General features: G+C 41.8%; 2 protein-coding genes across 3 annotated transcripts in view; one reads left to right on the top strand and one right to left on the bottom strand.

The window, feature by feature from the left end:
• Window positions 1–203: 203 nt before the first annotated feature.
• cxxc1a (CXXC finger protein 1a) lies at window positions 204–8,195 on the bottom strand. Its single transcript, XM_059333287.1, has 14 exons — window positions 8,058–8,195; window positions 6,401–6,576; window positions 5,535–5,635; window positions 5,264–5,400; window positions 4,936–5,091; window positions 4,661–4,843; window positions 4,451–4,552; window positions 4,108–4,340; window positions 3,690–3,897; window positions 3,288–3,398; window positions 2,986–3,035; window positions 2,210–2,306; window positions 1,743–1,895; window positions 204–1,554 (listed from the first exon to the last, which is right to left on the bottom strand). The coding sequence occupies exons 1-14, from the start codon at window positions 8,058–8,060 to the stop codon at window positions 1,408–1,410; spliced, it is 1,857 nt and encodes a 618-aa protein (XP_059189270.1). The 5' UTR covers window positions 8,061–8,195; the 3' UTR covers window positions 204–1,407.
• Window positions 8,196–9,156: 961 nt separating this feature from the next.
• Window positions 9,157–15,484, top strand: part of zgc:113363 (uncharacterized protein LOC791449 homolog) — an 11,202-nt gene continuing 4,874 nt past the window's right edge. For both annotated transcript variants that reach the window (XM_059332320.1, XM_059332319.1), the window contains exons 1-4: window positions 9,157–9,207; window positions 10,067–10,185; window positions 11,461–11,571; window positions 11,662–11,835. In XM_059332320.1, coding sequence (XP_059188303.1) covers window positions 10,068–10,185; window positions 11,461–11,571; window positions 11,662–11,835 — 403 coding nt within the window. In that variant the 5' untranslated portion in view covers window positions 9,157–9,207; window position 10,067. The remainder of the gene's footprint in view (window positions 9,208–10,066; window positions 10,186–11,460; window positions 11,572–11,661; window positions 11,836–15,484) is intronic.

The raw sequence follows: 15,484 nt of genomic DNA, 5'->3' as shown, positions 1-15,484 counted from the left end.
TGTTTAATAATAATTTATTATTGATTTTTCAAATATCAGAAACTCATTTTTAAAATAACAAGTTTCAAATTCCTTTAAAAAACATCAAAATAAAACTATTAAAGATGTTATTTTATTGTGATAATTCAGTTTTACTGTATAATATTACTATTAACTTTTCTCAGAGAAGACCTTTAATAATAAATAAAAACAAACAGCAGAAATTATAAAACATGTTCAGTTTTTAATGAAACATCAGTTTAATAAAACATGAACAAATAATAGAAAATATAAAACAACAATAACACTGAGATATAAAATGAGTTTACAGAAACATATGAAAGTTTCAGCTGCTGGTCGAGTTTCAAGTGCTTAATATTTCATAAATTAATAACCAGAAGAAACAAAGATTTTATTTATTATCTTATAGAAGTTTTAAACATGAAGCTGCCAAAACAAAAATACAGTTTAAAAATAAATGACTCAACAGATTAATTCATAAGCTTTAAAATAATGTGACAAATTAATATCGGCATCAATAAATGTATTAAAATGTTTTTATCTGCATCTTCAATTATTTACCTTTTTATTCATTTATTTACTTTCCCCTTTTTTTATTTGTTGATTTAATTATTCTTTTCCCTTTACATTTTCCATCTGAACCCCCAACTTTAAATTTGTTAATATATTTTAAAATGAACAAAATAAATAAATACAAAGGTAAAAACATAAAGAAGTGTTCAAACATAAATATTAATTTATGAATGCAATTTAATTAATTTATCAAGTCATTTATTTATTATTTTGTGTTCTGGATTAAATAAAGAGCCCATGTTTTCTCTGTATTTATTTCATGATCAGATATATCTGATGAGTATTTGTTTATTTCTTGCTGCTTATTGATTTAATGAACATTAAACACGTGTGTAGTGATGACCTCAGCACCGAGGGATTCTGGGTAGTGTAGTCCTTCAGAATAAAACCGTATAAAACATTAAAGATCGCTGCAGATTTAATACTGAGAAAAGATCCTGACTGAGCTTTATTATTATTATTATTATATAATAATAATAATATTCACATTATTAACCAGCATGTAAACACTTAACATCACTTCTACATCTAACCTTCATCAGCATCAGATTATTTATTCAGAATTATAATTAAACTTTCTGAGTTTTCTTATGAAACGTTTGTTTGTTTATTTCTATGAAAAGTGACGAAGTTTAAAATACAAAAACACGTTGAATACCTGTCTGTCCGTCTCTCTGTCTGTCTGTCTGTCTCTCTATCTGTCTCTCTATCTTTCTACCTGTCTGTCTGCCTGTCTGTCTCTCTGCCTGTCTACCTGTCTCTCTAACAGTCTCCCTGCCTGCCTGTCTGTCTACCTGTCTGTTTGTCTGCTTGTCTCTCTGTCTCTCTACCTGTCTACCTGTCCTTGGCAGAGCGGAGGTCTGTAGTGATTGGGTCGTGTTGGATGGTCTGGTGCAGCATCAGAGCCAATAAACCGGCTCGGTTCGTCATCGCCGTCCTCAGATTCCTCTCCTGCTCAAACAGCTCATCCAGCTTGTACCACTGAGAGACAGACAGGCAGGCAGAGAGAGAGAGAGAGAGAGAGAGACAGGATTATGCTCTGGCTCCAGTCATGACTGTAGTGTTGAGGTGGATGGATAGATGGATGGATGGATGGACAGATGGATGGATGGACGAATGGACAGATGGACAGACAGACAGACAGGTGGACAGATAGACGAATGTCTCACCACGCGGACTCTCTCCAGGTCGACCTCTGCACGGCGGAGTTTCTCCCAGCAGTAATGTTTGTTACATTTCCTCTTAGAAAGACGACAAAACTCTCCAGTCGGCTCAAAGACGTCCTTCACCAGAGGACAGCCACACACTTCGTCTGCTGGGACCTGACAGGAGACAGGCAGGCAGGGAGACAGGCAGGCAGACAGAGAGGGAGGGAGACAGGGAGACAGGCAGGCAGAGAGATGTGGGGGAGACAGGAAGGGAGACAGGCAGGGAGTGAGACAGACAGGGAGGGAGAGACATCATATTGTTATATTTCATATTATAAAAATGTTCTATTTTGTACTGTTATATTGTTAAATTGTTATATTTACAGTTTTATAACTATAAGTGTTACATGACAGAAACATAAATTAAAGTGTATTTCTGACTGATTTATGTTAATAAATAATAATAATAATAATAATAATAAATGTACCTTTGGGTCTCTGGAGTGTTCAGGACACAGAACCTGCAGACGTTTACAGTACGTCTTACTCTGAGGGTTATACACGTCACAGAAGAGCCGGGTGGCCCTGCAACACAGACACAGACAGGTCGACACACAGATAGGTCTCAGTCTGACCGCATTAAACACATAGACAGGCACAAGACAGACAGACAGATCGACACACAGACAGGTCTCAGTCTGACCGCATTAAACACATAGACAGGCACAGGACAGACAGACAGGTCGACACACAGACAGGTCTCAGTCTGACCGCATTAAAGAAACAGACAGACAGACAGGTCTCAGTCTGACGGCGTTAAACAGACAGACAGACAGACTCAGGACAGACAGACAGGTTTAAGTCCACAGCATTAAACAGACGGACAGACACAGGACAGACAGACAGACAGACAGACAGACAGACAGGTCTCAGTCTGACGGCATTAAACAGACAGACAGGCACTGGCAGACAGACAGCTATCAGTCTGACAGCATTAAAAAAACAGACAGGGTTGGGACAGACAGACAGGTACAGGACAGACAGACAGGTCTCAGTCTGACGGCATTAAACAGACAGATAGGCTGACAGACAAGACTCAGTCCACAGAATTAAACAAACAGACAGACGTCGGCAGACAGCTGTCTGTCTGCCGACGTCTGTCTGTTTGTCTCAGTCCACAGCATTACACAGACAGACAGGCACAGACAGACAGACAGGTCTCAGACTGACAGAAAGGCACGGGCAGACAGACAAGTGTTCTTACCCCTCTATTCGTGTTGGGTACATGGAACCAAACGATGTCTGACTCTCGTACTGTTCAGCAGAGACAGACAGGCAGAGAGACAGAGAAACAGAGAGACAGAGAGACAGACAGCGGACAGACAGACAGACCAGATTAGTTTTAACAGCTGAGTGTGTGCGTCCCTCAGGGCTCTGTCCTCGGTCCTCTTGTGTTCTCAGTTCACAGTGTGAAGTTTGAACATCAGATTCTTATTTCGTTTTTTTCTGTTTCTTGCTGATCATTTTTGTGTAATTCTTCAGATTCTCTAACAGAGTAACACTGACCTTGGCGTAGCAGCGCTCCATGTGACGCAGCGCCACCTTCGGGTTCACTGGATGACTGCAGGACACACAGAAGATCTGCAGGTCTGTATCATCACCATCACCTTCAGCCACCTGAGAGGCAGACAGGAAGGGGAGTGTCAGACTGTCTGTCTGTCTGCCTGTCAGACTTACTCATCTCCTCGCTGTGCTGGACCTGTCTCACCTCACGGCTGTGTGGACCTGTCTCACCTCATGTCTGTCTGTCTGTCTGTCTGTCTGTCTGTGTGTCTGCCTGTCTGTCTGTCTGTCTGTCTGTCTCCCTGCCTGTCTCACCTCCTGGCTGTGCTTAACCTTTCTCACCTCCTCACTGTGCTGGATCTGCTGCTGCCTGTCTCACCTCCTGGCTGTGTGGACCTGTCTCACCTCCTCGCTGTGCTGGACCTGCTGCTGCTTGGCATTGTTGATGATTCCTTCAAGCTCATGAAAGCGTTTTTCCATTAGCTGGAGGCGGAGCCTCGCCGCCTGCTGCTCCTTCCTGATTCGCTCAAGCTGTCTCCGCCCCATCTCCTCGGCAACGCACGGACTCTGCTGCCACTGCTGGATCCGCTGAGGCAGGATCTCATAGATACGACTACAGACAGACAGGTGGAGAGAGAGACAGGTGGAGACAGAAGTACTATTTATTGTTTTTTGTTTGTTTGTTTATTTGTTTTCATGTTGTTGACTCGTTTGTGTCTCTGACTCACTTTATTGAGTGTTTGTGTATGTGTGTGTATATGTGTGTGTGTGTGTGTGTGTGTGTGTGTGTGTGTGTGTAAGTGTGTGTGTGTGTGTGTCTCACTTGGCGGCGAGCTTCATTCCACAGTCTTCGCTGCAGTACTTGGAGCCGCTCCTCGCTGGTTGGATACATCCTGGTCCCAGACACTGCCGCATAGCCCCGCCCACCTCCTTAGCCCCGCCCACTCCCCCCCGCTCGCTGTGACGTACCCGCTCCCTGTGGCGCTGCTTCGCCTTATGGCGCCGCGGCTTCACCTCCTCTCTGGGGACGGAGACGGAGACGGAGATGGACGACTTCTACGGCAGAGGACAGTGACATCATCAGTGACAACACCAGTGACATCATTGGTGACATCACCAGTGTCATCATCAGTGACATCATCAGTGGCATCATCAGTCGTACTCACCTTCTTCTCCGTCTTCTTCTCTCGTCTCTTCACGTGTTTCACCTTCACCGCCTTCTTCCTCAGAGAGTCGGAGTGAGCGTCCTCCTCCTCGCTATGCCACACCTGCAACAAGAAGATGTTGCACATGTTCCTGTGCGTCACGCCACAGGAAGATGCGTCACGCCACAGGAAGTGTGCGTTCTGGCAGCATATTGGCTGAAGCATACTGACCAGGTCTCTGTATCCGGCGGCCTTGTACTGCTCGTACAGCTCCAGCTCGCTCTCGCTGAAGGCGTCCTCCTCGTCCTCGTCCTCGTCTTCCTCCTCCGTCTGCTGCCCCGCCCCCTTCCTCGCCAGGCCCCGCCCCCTGGTGCCGCTCCGACTCATCTCCTCGTCTTTGACACGAAGCATCTTCTGCTCCACAGAAACATCAGTGATCCTGAGCAGCTCAGAGACAATAATAATAATAATAATCATAATAATAATAATAATAACACTTTACTGACCCGGGCTCGGACCTCACACTGCCTCAGCCGACACTTTTGGCGGATTTTGTTCGGTCCTCCGAACTTTTTCATGTCTTTGCAGAAGTCGCACTGAGCGCAGTCCTCGGTCCGCAGACAGGCGTCGCACTCGCCACACATCCGAGCCGAACGCTTGATCTGAGACAGAAACCAGACGAGGTCAGAAACAAGATTCTCTTCAACGAAAAGACAAATGATGTGGACAGCCGTCCTCACAGGAGCTAGACTCCTAGGAACAGGACTCAGACAGAGGAGAAAGAGTCAGGACGGACAGAAGCCCCGCCTCCTGTCCCTCTGGTTTCCAGGTTACCTGTGAGCCCCGCCTCCTGTCCGTCCTGGGCTGGCAGCCTCCCTCTCCATCAGGTCGGTCCTCTCTCTCCGGCTCCGACTCTTTCTCCTCCTTCAGCTTCTTCGGACGGAATTTAATCTCCAGAGACGAGTCTTTGTCTGCAGGGACACCACAAGCTAACAGCTAACACACTGCTGAAGGCTAACTGCTAACTCACAGCTAACTGGTAACACACAGCTAACTGCTAACACACAGCTAACTGCTAACAGCTAACAGGGAGCGTCTCACGTACCTCTGCAGGACGGACAGTACCAGACTCTGATCGCTTTTGCTGCTTTTTCTGAAACTCCAACACAGTCGCCATGAAACCACTCAGTGCAGCTGTCGCACCCTCTGACACACAGACAGACAGGCAGACAGACAGACAGACAGACAGACAGTTAACGTTGACTGGCTTAAATTACATGAATTACTTTTGTTACATCATGAAACAGTTGATGTCTGTAGATAATATTAATAATAATAAAAAATAATAATAATAAAAACATATGTCAGCCCTGCGATAGTCTGGCGACCTGTCCAGGGTGTATCCCGTCTCTCGCCCAATGTCAGCTGGGATCGGCTCCAGCCCCCGCGACCCGAGTGCGGATAACGATAATGAATGAATAATAATAATAACTAGAAAATGTCTAAAAAAATGTTGAGTGTGCTTGACTCCAAGGTAGCCAAACAACCAGGGCGAGGTGGCGTCAACCAATCAGAGCAGAGCAATCAACCACAGCTGCTCCTGTGACATTTGACGCCACTGAGAGAGGAAAACAGCTAAAAGTGCCCCTCGAACAGAAAGCATTTTTGTCCAAACCGTAGCTCCTATCAGTGAACCGGCCTCACTTTGAGCATCCTGAGTTCTTCCTGAACGTCTACATATGTGTTTTGTGAATTTTCCTACGTTTCCAAATTTATTTCTGGACAAATTTTTCTCTCCCTCTACACTCTAGCAATGATGTCATCCACTCTAGCCTCTCCATAGGGTAACATTGGCGGAAGATAGATATAAGAAGCCCCGTGGAGAGTGTAGTGCGCTCTTTAAAGCACAACAACAGCAATAATAATAAATACAACAATAATGATAATAATAATAATAATAATAATGTTTACATCATGAAGCAGTTGATGTCTGGCTTCCTGCAGATGCAGTAGACGGGTCCTCTGTGCATATCCATCGGTCCTCGTCCTCCCTCTTCACCTTCTCTTCCCTCCTTCTGCTCCTCCTCGTCTTCCTTTTCCTCCTGCTCCTCCTCTGGGCCTCGCTCTGCTCCTGCAGCCTCCTCTGACTGAGACGACAAACAAACAATCAGTCAACAAACAAACAAACAGTCATGAAAATGATTCTATACATAAAAGTGAAACTCTCACAGCGACCAGATGTTCCTTCATTTTCACTTTTATTTTTTGTTTTGTTTTAAATAATTATTTTTAATGTAAAATACAAACACAAATTAATTATTTTCCGTGCACCAAATGCTCAGGGAGATTTTACTTTAATATTTAAGATTCATTTTGCTGCATGTCACCAAACATTTCTGTTTTAATGGACATTTTGTCCTCCAGTGTCCGAGTGATGTTGTACTTTTTTCTCTTCAGATCAGAAGATACTTTCTCTGCAGAAAATCTCGTAAAAGCTCAGATTTAAATATTGTGTTTTCATAGTTAGAGTGGAAGTTAAAAAGGGAAAAAAGCTTTCAGAATGTGTCAACGACAAGAAATCTGAGTCAAAATCAGAAAAGACAACCAGTGGAGCTGTGAAATAAATAATGAAAAGGCCCTAACTATCAGTGACGAAGAGAGTCTCAGGTCTTTAAAGCCTTTAAAAAGAATAAAAGGACATTTTCTTTTCATATTTCTACACAGATCACTTCAGACCATGTCCAGATCCCAAACCACCAGTCCTGAACCTGTCAGATCTGGTCTGGATTCATGTGGTTTTTAACCCAGGTCCATTTTGAGACGTTCATCTTACTTGAGAAGAAAAAAACCTGAAGGACCCAGAGGCAACTTATGGTCTGATCCAGGTGTGTGTGCGTGTGTGTTTCACAGACTCCTGCTGGACTCAAGGACTAGAGTCCTCAGTCATGTTTGGGGGAAAAAACAGCGAAGCAACGAGTCTCTGAGATAAAAACCTGATGCAGAACCTGCAGCTGCACAATGCAGACCCGGAGACCACATCAGACAACATCAGGCCACATCAGAACATTTGAGAACCCATCAGACCACCTCAGACCACATCAGACCCCATCAGACCACATCAGACCACATGAGACATATATGAGTTTTGTTATAGGATTAAAATAATAATAACAATAATACCATTATTATTATTATTATTATTATCATTATTATTATTATTATTAATAAAAATAATAATAATAACAACAACAACAACAACAACAACAACAACAACATGCACTCTGGGTATTGGAGTCAAGATCTCTATTTATATAATAAATTATATTTATAGTTCTGCTCTCACAAATCATTTTCCAGAATCACAGTCAGGACCAGGACCAGGACCAGCAGTTCCCATTAGACCCCATCAGACGGTCTACATGTAAACCCGCTGTGCTTAATGAAACTGGACTCTGTATGGTAATAATGTTTCCTCCTCTAGTTTCTCATATTTCTGCAGCTGAAACAAACTCACTTTCTGCACATTCTGATTATCAGCGCGCGCACGCGCGCGCGCTCGTGTGTGTGATGCTCCGTTATTCTCCTCCATCATTAAACATCTGTCCGTGATAAAAGCGCGAAGACTCACCATGACGAGCCGCTGATGCTGCAAACAGAAGAAGAATCCGGATCCACCAGAAACCAGACCCCCTTCACATCTCAGCCGGTTTTCATTTTCTGACTAAATCAGGATAAGTCTCTTTGTTTCTGTCCGTCTCCGTCTCCTCTTCTTCTGTGGTGCAGCGAGACAAAATGGCAGCAGCGACACCTGGAGGACAGAGACAGAGAGACGTCTGCAGGACAGAGACAGGCAGACACCTGCAGGACAGAGACAGAGACACCTGGAGGACAGAGACAGAGAGACGTCTGCAGGACAGAGACAGGCAGACACCTGGAGGACAGAGACAGAGACACCTGGAGGACAGAGACAGACAGACAAATAATAATAATAATAATATAGGGACTACAGTTATAGAACACAGTGCACTCTGGGTATTGTAGTCCAGATCTCTACTTATATTATTAGTATAATAACAACATGTTATAATGTGAAAAATAAATGTAGTTCTGCTCTCACGAATAATTATTACAGAAACAGTCAGGACCAGGACCAGGACAAGAACCAGGACCAGGACCAAGACGAGTACCAGTGTTTTAGCTGCAGTTGTCAGATCGTCCAACAGGAGGCGTCAGTGTTTATTATAATATAATAATGATTTTTATAATAATATAATATAATATAATATATATTAATATATAATAATTTTTTTTATTTTTTTTTAATTTATTTATTTTTTTTATTTATTATTGTTGTTAACATGTTTTCTTTTTATTACTTTTATGATAATTTTTCTGTACAATAATGTAAAGAATATTAGTCAGCAGAACAAATTGTTTTTATATTTGTACATTACATTACATTTTAATGTTTATTTCTTTTGCTTATTTAAAGGATTGAATTTGTTTTTATTGTATTTTTTATTAGAACTTTTCCCTTCAAAACTTCATATTATTATCAAAACGTCCCGCAGCGGGACTGTCTGTGTGTGTGTGTGTGTGTGTGTGTGTGTGTGTGCTGCTAGAGGAGGCGGTGACGCGCATGGGCGGCTGCGGACTCAGCGGCGAACTGTTGAGAAACAAGGGAAAGTTTGAAACTGGAAACAGAAAGAAGAGAGAGAGAAGAGGAGAAGGAGGAGGAGGAGGAGGAGAAGAAGAAGAAGAAGAAGAAGAAGTTGCAGGTGTGAAACTTTATTTTCTCTCTTTAAGAAATTATTTAAATAATATTTAGATGATCAGAAAGTTTCTTCTTTCGAGCAGAAATATAAACGTTAATTATAAAAGACTTTCTGTTTAAACTGTTCATATTTTCTCTCTGTCAACTTTTTTTTCGCAGCTTATTTAAATATTTTGTTGTATTAAAACTCTCAAAGTTGAATCTGATCTGTAAACTTTCTACAGACTGAATGATTATAACTTGTTATGATAATAATATTAATAACACTAATAATAATAGTAATAGTAATCAGAACAAATTCAACTATTTAAGATTAATAAAACATTTAATAAATTAAACAATGTGACAGTTTATTTGATTATTTTTCTGTCTCAACAGTTTAATAAATTCACTTTTATTTGAGCCAGATTACATCACAAAGTATTAATTTCTATAATAATAATAATAATAATAATAATAATAATAATAATAATAATAATAATAATTCCACCCAATGATTTTAAATAATGAAATGTTTGTTTGTATCTTCTGCTCTTTTATTTTTGTTTTGTAGCTCTTTGGGTTACTGTCAATATTATTAATTTAATTATTGTCATTATTATATTTATTATTATTATATGTGTTATTATTATTATTATTATCATCATCATTATTATCACTATTATTATTATTCTTTATCAGCATCATTATTGTTATTATGTATAATAATTAGTTATTATTAATACTTTAATGAATATTTTAATATTATTGTTATTATTATATTTTTATTATTGTTGTTTTTGTCGTTGATATTGTTGTTGATGAATAAAAATAACTGAGTGTGTATTTTTATAATGTGGTCCTGATGACGTCATCACTGTCAGGATGGAGGTGACATCACACTGTGACATCACAGAGAGCTCAGCCAATCAGAAGCCGGTCCAATCAGAATGCATCTCCGTGCAGCCGACAGCCAATGGGACGCTGCTGCAACACAGCACAGGTGTGACATCACAAATATTAAACAAACAACAAACATGTTTAATCTGCAGAGAAACAAAGTTCAGATAAACAACAAACAATATAAACATGAATATTCATGAATAAAGATAAAGTTCTGATTCAACAAAACACATGAAAATACATTTTAATTTAATTGTTTATATTTTTGCGTTGAGTTCAAAACAAAATCTTATCAAATTTAAACAGAGTTTATAAAGACAAGATGTAGTCGTGTTTATGTCTGCTGCTGTGTGAATATTAATATAATAAACATTTCATAAATATAAACAGTTTGTTCTGTAACTTAAAGCATCAATAAAGAGAAACGTCTCAGCACCAGACTTCATTCAGAAAACACCTCGTTTTACTGCAACAGGTTGTCGTTCTGGTTCCGAACCGGTACGTTAATGGAGGTTTATTTTGAAGAAGTTCAGTTCAACTTTGAAGAAGCAGAATTTTATGACAAAAGATAATAATAATAAAGTCTGAACCAGAGACTGAACATAAACAGCAGATGTAGTGACGTCTCGTTGGTTTACGGGGCGCAGACCATATCTGGACTATGGAGGAGCGAGAGGGATCTGATCACTGACTACAGCCTCTCTACACCTCAACCTGACTGACTCATGTTAGCATTAACTGGAGCATTAACTGATGTTAGTTTAAATGTTGTTTACTGACCTGAACACTGACCAGAGACTCCTTGGAGTCTCTGTTAGTCCAACCAAATGCTGAACAAGACATTTAATGAACAAAACATTCAAATAAACTGTCATTAAGTGGAAATACAGTGAAAGGGTCAAAGTAATGAGACGCTATAAGGCCTTTTTTATATCTATATAACATTAAATATAACTCAATTGACACGTTGCCGTGGATATGCATTGTTCTGCTTCTGTTCTGATGATGGCTCGCCTTTTTAGTGACCCATCAAAGGTAGCCTTCTATTTATCTTGCATTTTCTTCTAAATGGGGCCATTATCTACATTATTAACATCAAATTGTCTTGAAGAAGATTTTTTACTAGTGATTGAGACCATAGCGTTGTCCTAAAAAACATTTCTGAGGTAATAAATCAAATGACAAGTTTTCTCATTTTGTATTGAAATGAATGGACCCAAATGCTTCTGCAGCCGTCAGCACCCCCTGCTGGAGTCTCTGGTAGAATGCAGCTGAAGGATCTACCTGTCTCACTGCTCAGACCCAGAGGTTGACGCCTGGTCTGAACTCACCTGAGCTGCATTTTATTCTGAAGTTTTCTGTCCTCTTCCTGCAGACGAGGCCCCGCTCCCTCTCTCTGAGAGGCCGGAGGACGCTGACAGCGGGGATGACTTTGTGACGGACAGCTGCTCCACCGACGTGTCCCACCTCCTGCCCAAACACAAAGGTACCTGAACACATCGCTGTGACGTCATCAGTGACATCATTAGTGACTTCATCAATGACGTCATCCGTGATGTCACCTCTTGTCTCTCAGGTGTGGAAGTCTCGGTGGAGTCTCCTCCCATCTGCTCTGCTCCTCGTCCTGTGTCTCCTCCTCCTCATCATCATCATCAGCGGCTAAGCTCCAATCAGAAGCATCTCTCCTCCACCCGAAGCCCCGCCCCCACCAAGACTGATGCCGCCCACATCAAGGAGGTCGCTGGAGACGGTGAGCCAATCAGAGAGCAGAAACACAAACACTCTGGCTGCGTCTCATGTCCCTTAATTTTCGTCGCCTCTATCCTCTATCCTCTATCCTCTATCCTCTATCCTCTATCCTCTATCGAACCGAAAGTTCTTTCTTCGGCATCTTTACGACCGTCCCAAAGCTCTTATTGAAGGGTAGAGGATAGAGGAAGCATTTCGAAGGAGCCACAAGCGAGGATACATGTGAGCATCCCATGCGGAAGTCTTTTAGCGGTGGCCCCGCCCCCTAACTTGTTGATTAGATGCTGCAGCTGATCAGACTGATGTTATACATCGCAACATCGCTGTAGTTTCAAAACGGAGTGAAGACAGAAAATTTGTCTTCTCACTCACATCCTCTGGTAAAGCTGTCAGAGTTATAGTTTGGACGTAGGATGCACAGATGCACCACCAACACGCACCAGCAGCCCCATTGACTCCCATATTAAAAACGCAGGAAGATTTCTGTAGAAAAGCATATTTAACAGTTTTTCGGGTCGCTCTTACAAAGCTATTTCTTCATTTTCTTCACGGAAAACATATGTAGCTGTTCAGGAAGAACTCAGGACGCTCAAAGTGAAGTTGGATCAATGATAGGTATTATGGTTTTGCCAAAAATGCTTTCTGTTCAAGGCCAGAAATTCCAGTCTGTCCACCTCTGGCTGCTGTCACTGTTCCGGAATATTCAGGTGGCAGTTAATTCTGTTGATTGCTCTGCTCTGATTGCCTTTGATCCTTTTATTTGATGTGATTACAGTTACAGATACACACACGCACGCACGCACGCACGCACGCACACACACACACACACACACACACGTGCGCGTAAGTCCACTCCTCCAGATATATGAGGGGTATTTTATGCCAGCACACTATACTTAAACGCCTAGAATGCGTCGCCTGTGCCAGCATAAAGTCTGATTAATAGGCGTGCTTACAGACACGCGTATTGCGAGTACACCAGATAACATGGGTGACGGGTGAAAAGTGCCACGAGCGAACGTAGTGGACGCCTGTGTGTGTGTGTAACGCGTGTACGCCTATAACAGTTCAGCTGTTACACAGAGTCTCAGCTTCATACGGGATTGTGAAAGCAGAACTTATAGATGAACTCCAAGCCCCAACAGAGCTGTCAGGATATTTCTATCATTTTCAGGCCCGTTTTTATTTTCTTGATGATATTTAATGAGAGCAAGGGTGAAAGGGATAATTAAAATAATTTCAGCTACTTAAAAATAGTAATACTAAAGTGCGACGCTCACAGCCAGTTCCCAGTTCGCTCTTGGACATACAGTTCATTACGCACCAGCTGTAATGTACAAATTGAATATTAAGTAGCCATGCGGACCTGTCCAATGAATAAGGATGCTTTTTGAGTAATTTTATGCGCTTGGACATACAGTTCATTAAGCATCAGCCGAGCATTGTCCGGTTCTGAGCTTTGTGCTCTGTGCGCGTTCTCATCAAAGGAGCTGCGATCGCGAGCAAGCTTCCCCCATATTCCAGGGATTTATTATGATGCAGCTACTGCATTGCCATGGTGATGAGATAAACAACATGAAAGTAGCTTACTTCAGAAGCGATCAGCAGCACCGGTGACCGGGCTCCGCCCGGTCAACTTCTGCCCGGCGCTCTGTATAACATGTGGCCTTCCCAAACATCAGGCTCACCCGCCAGCATTAGTTATGATTATGATTAATAATCAATAATAATAATTATGTTAATAAATGTGAACCATGCATGGTTCAGAGAACAGTAGCCTATACTAGTGCATGATGATACTTTTTCCCTCTTTTTTATGCTTGATAATAAGTATTTATTAATACAGGACTTTTTTTTGTCACGCAGTGTTGACATACTAATATTAATACCATCAGTATTTCCCAGTATCTCAAACCGAGAAGGTAGTAGTAGCAGATTAACTGCGATAGCGCCATCATTGCCACTGAGAGAGGATTTACAGACGTTTCCTTTTTCTTTATCTTACGAGGATCTCGTAATTATGAGATCAGGATCTCGTAATTACGAGAAAAGGTGTCTATTTTTTTTTAATCCAGTGAATGCAATGCGCTTCCGTACACAAGCTCTCCCAACAGAGCTCTATAAAGGCTGTACACAATACAACAGTAAAGACAAAACATGCGTATCGGCTCTATCGCACGGCACAATAAATCATTTTATTGCACAAAGTGCCGACTACAGATGAACCCAAACAGTAGATAAGGTGTTAAGGAACAGCACAACATCAGACAGAATCCTCACATTAACGGCGATTGTTGTTTCAGTACCACGGACAGCTCATGCGTAACAGAACATGCGCAGATCATATCCTACAGCAACCAGTTAGTGTGGAAACCAGTAAGGACACAACACCGGCCTTTAATCTTTCTGTTGTCTCACGCCAGTGTTTACTGGTACTGTTTAAGGTTGAGCCGCCAGCCGTTGTGAGAAATAAAGCACAACGCGGTGCGAGCTGCAAATATAACGACCACCCGTCAACGAAGAGTTCCAGGGTGGTCACAAGGGCCGAGTTACAAATGCAATTATACATTTATTTCCTTTCTTACATACTTGTTTACATTTTTTGTAACAAAATATGTTTTTATCAAACTATGATGGCGAATTTTGAGTTTAACAGCCGCTTCGCTTCACAATTAAAGTAATCCATGTTTTACCAAGAGAGACCTATTACACAGTTTAGGCTGTTTCAGTCTACCTAAATGCAATTTAAGTACACGCCTCAGCTGATGCTTAATGAACTGTATGTCCAAGCGCATAAAATTACTCAAAAAAGCATCCTTATTCATTGGACAGGTCCGCATGGCTACTTAATATTCAATTTGTACATTACAGCTGATGCGTAATGAACTGTATGTCCAAGAGCGAACTGGGAACTGGCTGTGAGCGTCGCACTTTAGTAGCCTATTACTATTTTTAAGTAGCTGAAATTATTTTAATTATCCCTTTCACCCTTGCTATCATTAAATATCATCAAGAAAATAAAAACGGGCCTGAAAATGATAGAAATATCCTGACAGCTTCTTGGGGGCTTGGAGTTCATCTATAAGTTCTGCTTTCACAACCCCGTATGAAGCTGAGACTCTGTGTAACAGCTGAACTGTTATAGGCGTACACGCGTTACACACACACACAGGCGTCCACTACGTTCGCTCGTGGCACTTTTCACCCGTCACCCATGTTATCTGGTGTACTCGCAATACGCGTGTCTGTACGCCTATGTAGAATTGTACTTAACAGTCACGCGGGTCTTCATGTCACGTATTTGAGGCGTAGTTCACCCGTCACGCAGCCGTCACGTAGGCGTATGCGCAACAACGCGTGTACAGCGTCTGCGTGACGCCTACGTGACGCCTGTCTGTCCATCGAAAGTGAATGGAATTTACACGCGCACGTTAGACGTTTGATGTCATCGCATAGGCGCTGTACACGCGTTTTAGTATAGTGTGCTGGCATAAAATGCCCCTCATACCAGATACACATGCTTCACACACACTCAAGCATACACACACAGGTAACTTTATGTGATTTTAGTTACACACACACACACACACACACATACGCGCACACTCCTCCAGATACACATGCTTCTCACACTCTCTCTCTCACACACA

This window comes from Centropristis striata, chromosome 5, assembly GCF_030273125.1.
Source record: "Centropristis striata isolate RG_2023a ecotype Rhode Island chromosome 5, C.striata_1.0, whole genome shotgun sequence".
NCBI classification, from domain to species: domain Eukaryota; kingdom Metazoa; phylum Chordata; class Actinopteri; order Perciformes; family Serranidae; genus Centropristis; species Centropristis striata.
This window is presented reverse-complemented; position numbering and strand designations above follow the sequence as displayed.